Below are 7137 nucleotides of genomic sequence, written 5' to 3' on the forward strand. Positions count from 1 at the left end.
ATTTAGGATGAGGGCTACAAGGAAAAGGTGGCCCTCAGTGGCTTTTCTCTCATCCTCTTCCCAATCACTTGTGGAAAGGTGTCATCAAAGCAGTCCCCCTATTTCCCCCAACTCTCAAAACTAGTTACTTGAACCCTTAATTCTACTTTATACAACAAACTCAACGTAATCTCCTGCAATTACCATTCAATAATCAAGTACAAAAGTACCAGAAACGTATGCATTTTTGGTAAAGTTCTGAAAGCCTAATTTATCAAAATACTAAAATGAGGTTTTATTAACCTTATCAACCTTTATTGAGTTTAAAAGATTTTTTGAATTATGTACATGAACAGTTGCAGCTTCATGTGGCTGATCTATATCTAGGAACTGATCCTTGTAGCAAATGCACTCCTATTACAAGTTAGTATTAGCTTTGCAATATCATCTGTTGCTAAATTAGATGCATGTGTCTTATGACTAATCAGAAATGCTGATCCTGATGAAGTCTGACACTCTCCCCAAATTTAGGGAATTGGAATGAAACAGCTCTCAAAAACAAGTTCTGTGTATTGATCACGATATTGCAATCAATACTCATCCTACCATCACCAATTCTCACTCCAGGAGCTGAAAATTGTAAAACTCTTTACCTCCCTCAGTCTTCCTTTCCCACCACAATCTACAGGTCTTTAAATCCCAAACACCTTGTCACCCATTCAGTATTCCTTATTTATCTCCATTTCTATCTTACTCTATATAACTTTTGTGATCTGGTATGAGCCAGCCAGTCTCTGGTGTGGAGCAGAGGAAGTTGAAAGGAAAATTAAGGATTTTCTGATAGTCAGAAAGAGTTTGTTTAAAACCAGTATTAATGCAAGCTTCACTCCAAATACAGCCTGCAGCCATTGGTGGTTCCTTTCAGGAGGAGTCTTGTACTAGCCTTGTTCTTCTCGAACTCCTAACTAAAGGAAGAGCCCAAGTGAACTATTACCTGATACAGTACATTGAAACCCCTGATGGAACAGTTATGTACAATGGGAGAAGCAATTGATCCATGAGCAATTTCAGTCATTTTACCGGTTACATTTCTCCTTCATTTCTTTAACATCGTCACTGTTACAACCAGGTGAGAAAGAGGTCTAGGGTTCCCTTTCAGCCTTCACCTGGTCTAACTGTAACAGGGTTTTATTTTTAAACACACCGTGTTTCTAGCTCCCCCTTGGTGAATCCTTGTTCACCGCTTTCCAATTAAAAGGCAAACAAACCAGCACAAACAGGCTTTCTTAGGTTTAAAGAAAAATTTAAATTTATTAAGTTTGAACTTAAACTCTTAATTCGGTTGGCGCCCACACTAGCATGCATACGCGATACACACATGCAAACAGAGACAGAAAAGAGAAGAAAAATAAAGTGGAAAAGTTTGAGGCAATAGCTGAGGAGGATTTTGTGCTATGGTTCATCGAGCTCACTGTAGTGTCCTTTATTGTAGGTAGATCTTGCTTTTCATGGGGCCCAGTATTCTTCTTAAACCTTGTTCACGTTAGGAGACTTCTTTCTCTTGGGGTTCATGTGTCTTCAGTGGATTCAGAGGAGAGATCTTCTCAGTCCAGGAGCAAACAGTCTTTGAGTTCAAACTCTGTGGCCAGTTCAAAAGAAAATCCTGGAATAGCCAGTTAGTCATGTGGCCAGCTGGTCTAACCAATCCTGGCCCTTGTAGATTGTATCTTCCTCAGCAGGCCCTGGAATGCGCTTCCTGACCTTCGATGTCTGTTAGTATGTAAATGTTTTTTCCAGCCACGGCTGATCTATTTAACAAGTCATTTCCTCGCTCCAACAACAGTTAAAAATCAATGTTCATGACAAAATTGATGTGCCTCATTCTTGGCAGGTGGGGGCCTAGCATTACATTTACCCTTCCTCTCCTGAAGGCACCGACTTATTCTTATGAATGATTGTGCAAGTATCATCTGTCTTAATAATATAGTCAGCTAAATCATCAATAGATTGCCTAGAGATCTGCCTCCCCACCTCTTTACCTTCTCTTCCCAAACACAAAAGAACCTCATACACCAGTGCAGCCTTGAGGAGTTAAATTATCAAAGTGGACAAAAATAACTCTCAGCCATTGTTCTGGTTAGCTGTTCACCAGCAAGTCCTCTGTGCCCTTTGTTAAGGGGCTATTCCTCTTGTGATCAAATAATTTTATTACAAGTTCAACTGGTGAAAACACTGTTCAATGTGGAATTAATCCACAGACCTAGAAAGTTTTGGATTTGTGCATCTGCACAGTAGCTGGTTTCATTAAACAGTCTGCCAACACTCACTGTTTAGGGTCACACTTAAAGAAGGGTCACTTGGACAAGGTGCTGGAACACAATTGGCATCATGGAACCATACTCCAGCATGGGCCAACAGTCTCTGGTGTGGAGCAGAGAAAGTTGAAAGGAAAATGAAATATTTTCTTATAGTCAGAAAGTGCTAATTTGTAGCCATCACCTCCTTCAGTCATTTATGTGAAAGTGTTTTCATATACCGATATTTTGAAAATGAATCCAAAGTCATATATAGAAGCAGCCTGACTGGCAACGGCACTAAGCATGTAAAGATTGACATTCAGAGCTCTGCTCTGTTTGGTTCCCAAGCTATCCCAAAGTGGCAAACTTCCAAGCGGGGGAAGGGATCCAGGATGCATGAGCAGTGCTGAGAGCAGGCCATTCACACAACCTTGCAGAAATAGCATTAAGGCTAAATGGATTGAAAACAGGAACATTTCACATACTATGAAAATTTACCTCAATACAGTAGTTTTACATTCACAATAAGTGTTGGGCATACTTAATACTGTTATCAGATGTATATAAAAGGGAATTAAGGAGGAAATTGATCAAGGTATGTAAAATAATTAGTGGTATATGGGCAAGGTAAACCCAGAGTATTACTCCAAAATATGACAGGAAAGTAAAACCAGAAGACATAAACTTAAATTAATGCAAAGAAAATTTATCAATATTAGAAGTTGCACACTCAGAAGAATGGCACATGTCTGGAATAATCTTTCAGTCTGGACAGTGACAGCAAAAAAAATTCAAGATGCAGCAGGATACGATGATGGGAGACTTGGGGTGAACAAAGCAATGGTGTGGGGGAACCCCCCAAAGAGTTCTCATTTCCAGAACAATGTCAGCTGCCCAAAGGTGAACAGTGCTGTCATTACAAAGAACAAGTGTATTTGTGTAAAGCAACAGAAATAACCTGCAAGCCAGTCAACAAAACAGAAGAAAAAAGCATGTAATTCTTCTAGAAACTCCTCACAGCTGGTGTGACACCAAGACACAAACAGGCAGGAAACCTGACCATCGCCTGGGATTCCTTCAGCCTTATACGAAAGATGTGTTTGGATGGGCAGAATGACCTTGACCTTTATATTGTGTATGGGAAATTTGTCGTACAGAACTGAAAGCGTTTAAAAAAAAATCTAATACATCTATAATGAACAGAAATTATATATTGAAATCTTGCTAGTACTGCAATATTACATTTTAAATGTCGGTAAAATAAAACTCATTTAATATATCAACGCGCTTTTCAAGCATACGCAGCGTACGTGTTGCTGTATTACATGAAGGCGGAGGAGTTTCTACAAGGTTACAACTCGTTACGTTGTTTCGCAGCGGGAGGTTGTTCGCTCGCCTGCCCCGGCCAGAGCCTCTGCTGCCGGCCGCTCGAAGCCTCCTGCAGTCGTTGCCGGAGCTTTACCTTTATTCGCCACTTCCCAGGCGACCTCGAACAGAAAGAGATTTTCGGCTGGGAGTTCATCCTCGAAGCCGGTAAGTGAGCTGTAAGAAGGCGAGCTACTCAGGAAGGACATGGTGCTGAGACTTTTAACAGATAGGAAGACAACATAGGAACTGGTTAGATCACAACTTCAAATGGAACATGAGCACTGAATCTTGACACCGAGCCAGCTGCCGGCAGCACCATCAGTCACCGCTCGGGGGGGAAGGGTGAAAGCGTCATCGCAAGCAGACGAACGGAGGCGCAGTAACCACCAGGGGGAGCTGATTTGGAGGGGAGGGGAAGAGAGAGGGAAGGGGGGAGGGGAAGAGAGAGGGAAGGGGGGGGGGGGGAAGAGAGAGGGAAGGGGGGGGGGGAAGAGAGAGGGAAGGGGGGGGGGGAAGAGAGAGGGAAGGGGGGGGGGGAAGAGAGAGGGAAGGGGGGGGGGGAAGAGAGAGGGAAGGGGGGGGGGGAAGAGAGAGGGAAGGGGGGGGGGGGAAGAGAGAGGGAAGGGGGGGGGGGAAGAGAGAGGGAAGGGGGGGGGGGAAGAGAGAGGGAAGGGGGGGGGGGAAGAGAGAGGGAAGGGGGGGGGGGGAAGAGAGAGGGAAGGGGGGGGGGGGAAGAGAGAGGGAAGGGGGGGGGGGGAAGAGAGAGGGAAGGGGGGGGGGGAAGAGAGAGGGAAGGGGGGGGGGGAAGAGAGAGGGAAGGGGGGGGGGGAAGAGAGAGGGAAGGGGGGGGGAAGAGAGAGGGAAGGGGGGGGGGGAAGAGAGAGGGAAGGGGGGGGGGAAGAGAGAGGGAAGGGGGGGGGGGGAAGAGAGAGGGAAGGGGGGGGGGGGAAGAGAGAGGGAAGGGGGGGGGGGGAAGAGAGAGGGAAGGGAAGGGAAGGGGGGGGAAGAGAGAGGGAAGGGAAGGGGGGGGGGGGAAGAGAGAGGGAAGGGGGGGGGGAAGAGAGAGGGAAGGGGGGGGGGGAAGAGAGAGGGAAGGGGGGGGGGGAGAGAGAGGGAAGGGGGGGGGGAAGAGAGAGGGAAGGGGGGGGGGAAGAGAGAGGGAAGGGGGGGGGGGGAAGAGAGAGGGAAGGGGGGGGGGAAGAGAGAGGGAAGGGGGGGGAAGAGAGAGGGAAGGGGGGGGGAAGAGAGAGGGAAGGGGGGGGGAAGAGAGAGGGAAGGGGGGGGGGGGAAGAGAGAGGGAAGGGGGGGGGGGAAGAGAGAGGGAAGGGGGGGGGGGAAGAGAGAGGGAAGGGGGGGGGAAGAGAGAGGGAAGGGGGGGGGGGAAGAGAGAGGGAAGGGGGGGTGGGAAGAGAGAGGGAAGGGGGGGGGGGAAGAGAGAGGGAAGGGGGGGGGGGGAAGAGAGAGGGAAGGGGGGGGGAAGAGAGAGGGAAGGGGGGGGGGAAGAGAGAGGGAAGGGGGGGGGGGAAGAGAGAGGGAAGGGGGGGAAGAGAGAGGGAAGGGGGGGAAGAGAGAGGGAAGGGGGGGAAGGGGAAGAGAGAGGGAAGGGGGAGAAGAGAGAGGGAAGGGGGAGAAGAGAGAGGGAAGGGGGGGGGGAAGAGAGAGGGAAGGGGGGGGAAGAGAGAGGGAAGGGGGGGGGAAGAGAGAGGGAAGGGGGGGGGGAAGAGAGAGGGAAGGGGGGGGGGAAGAGAGAGGGAAGGGGGGGGGGGGAAGAGAGAGGGAAGGGGGGGGGGGAAGAGAGAGGGAAGGGGGGGGGGGAAGAGAGAGGGAAGGGGGGGGGAAGAGAGAGGGAAGGGGGGGGGGGGGAAGAGAGAGGGAAGGGGGGGGGGGAAGAGAGAGGGAAGGGGGGGGGGGGAAGAGAGAGGGAAGGGGGGGGGGGAAGAGAGAGGGAAGGGGGGGGGGGAAGAGAGAGGGAAGGGGGGGGGAAGAGAGAGGGAAGGGGGGGGGAAGAGAGAGGGAAGGGGGGGGGAAGAGAGAGGGAAGGGGGGGGGAAGAGAGAGGGAAGGGGGGGGGGAAGAGAGAGGGAAGGGGGGGAAGAGAGAGGGAAGGGGGGAAGGGGAAGAGAGAGGGAAGGGGGAGAAGAGAGAGGGAAGGGGGAGAAGAGAGAGGGAAGGGGGGGGAAGGGGAAGAGAGAGGGAAGGGGGGGAAGAGAGAGGGAAGGGGGGGGAAGAGAGAGGGAAGGGGAAGAGAGAAGGAAGGGGGGGAAGGGGAAGAGAGAGGGAAGGGGGAGAAGAGAGAGGGAAGGGGGGGAAGAGAGAGGGAAGGGGGGGGAAGAGAGAGGGAAGGGGGGGGGAAGAGAGAGGGATGGGGGGGGAAGTGTGTGGGAAGGGGGGGGGAAGTGTGTGGGAAGGGGGGGGATGAGTGTGGGAAGGGGGGGGGAAGTGAGTGGGAAGGGGGGGATGTGTGTGGGAAGGGGGGGGAAGTGTGTGGGATGGGGGGGAAGGGGGTAGTGTGGGGGAAGTGAGAGGGAAGGGGAAGAGAGAGGGAAGGGGGAGTGAGTGGGATGGGGGGAAGGGGTGAGAGGGAAGGGGGGGAAGGGGAAGAGAGAGGGAAGGGGGAGTGAGTGAGGGTTGGGGGGGATGGGGAAGTGAGTGGGAAGGGGGGGGATGGGGAAGAGAGAGGGAAGGGGGGGAAGAGTGAGGGAAGGGGGGGGATGGGGAGTGTGAGGGAAGGGGGGGAAGAGAGAGGGAAGGAGGGGAAGAGAGAGGGAAGGGGGGGAAGAGAGTGGGAAGGGGGGGAAGGGGAAGTGAGAGGGAAGGGGGGGAAGAGAGAGGGAAGGGGGGGAAGAGGAGTGAGAGGGTTGGGGAGATGGGGGGGATGGGGATGTGTGAGGGTAGGGGGGGATGGGGATGTGTGTGGGAAGGGGGAGAGTGAGTGGGATGGGGGGGATGGGGAAGTGAGTGGGATGGGGGGAGGGGGTAGAGAGTGGGAAGGGGGGGAAGGGGAAGTGAGTGGGAAGGGGGGGAAGGGGAAGAGAGAGGGAAGGGGAAGAGAGAGGGAAGGGGGGATGGGGGGTTGGGGAAGTGTGTGGGTAGGGGGGTAGAGAGTGGGAAGGGGGGGGAAGGGGAAGAGTGAGGGAAGGGGGGGGAAGGGGATGAGAGAGGGAAGGGGGGATGGGGGGGGAAGGGGAAGTGAGAGGGATGGGGGGAAGGGGATGAGTGAGGGTAGGGGGGTTGGGGTTGTGGTGGGTTGGGGGGGGTTGGGGTTGAGAGGGTAGGGGGGGTTGGTGTGGGTTGGGGGTTGGGGGGATGGGGTGGTGTGGGTTGGGGGGGGTTGGGGTTGAGTGAGGGAGGGGGGGTTGGGAGGAGGGGAGGGGGGGAAGGGGAAGTGAGGGAGGGGGGGAGGGGAGAGAGGGTTGGGGGGGTTGGGGAAGAGAGAGGGTTGGGGGGGATGGGGTGTGTGGGAGGGGGGAGGGGAGGGGGGTGGGGGTGTGGGA

The 7137-nt window shown here is 52.8% G+C and overlaps 1 protein-coding gene across 3 annotated transcripts in view; it reads right to left on the reverse strand.

Moving 5' to 3' along the window:
* The window catches only part of LOC137377031 (glycogen [starch] synthase, muscle-like), a 132131-nt gene extending 128145 nt beyond the window's left edge, over window positions 1–3986 (reverse strand). For all 3 annotated transcript variants that reach the window (XM_068046187.1, XM_068046184.1, XM_068046191.1), the window contains exon 1: window positions 3739–3986. In XM_068046187.1, the coding sequence (XP_067902288.1) occupies window positions 3739–3850 (112 nt within the window). In that variant the 5' untranslated portion in view covers window positions 3851–3986. The remainder of the gene's footprint in view (window positions 1–3738) is intronic.
* Window positions 3987–7137: the final 3151 nt, after the last annotated feature.

This window comes from Heterodontus francisci, chromosome 14 (genome assembly GCF_036365525.1).
Source record: "Heterodontus francisci isolate sHetFra1 chromosome 14, sHetFra1.hap1, whole genome shotgun sequence".
Classification (NCBI taxonomy): Eukaryota; Metazoa; Chordata; class Chondrichthyes; order Heterodontiformes; family Heterodontidae; genus Heterodontus; species Heterodontus francisci.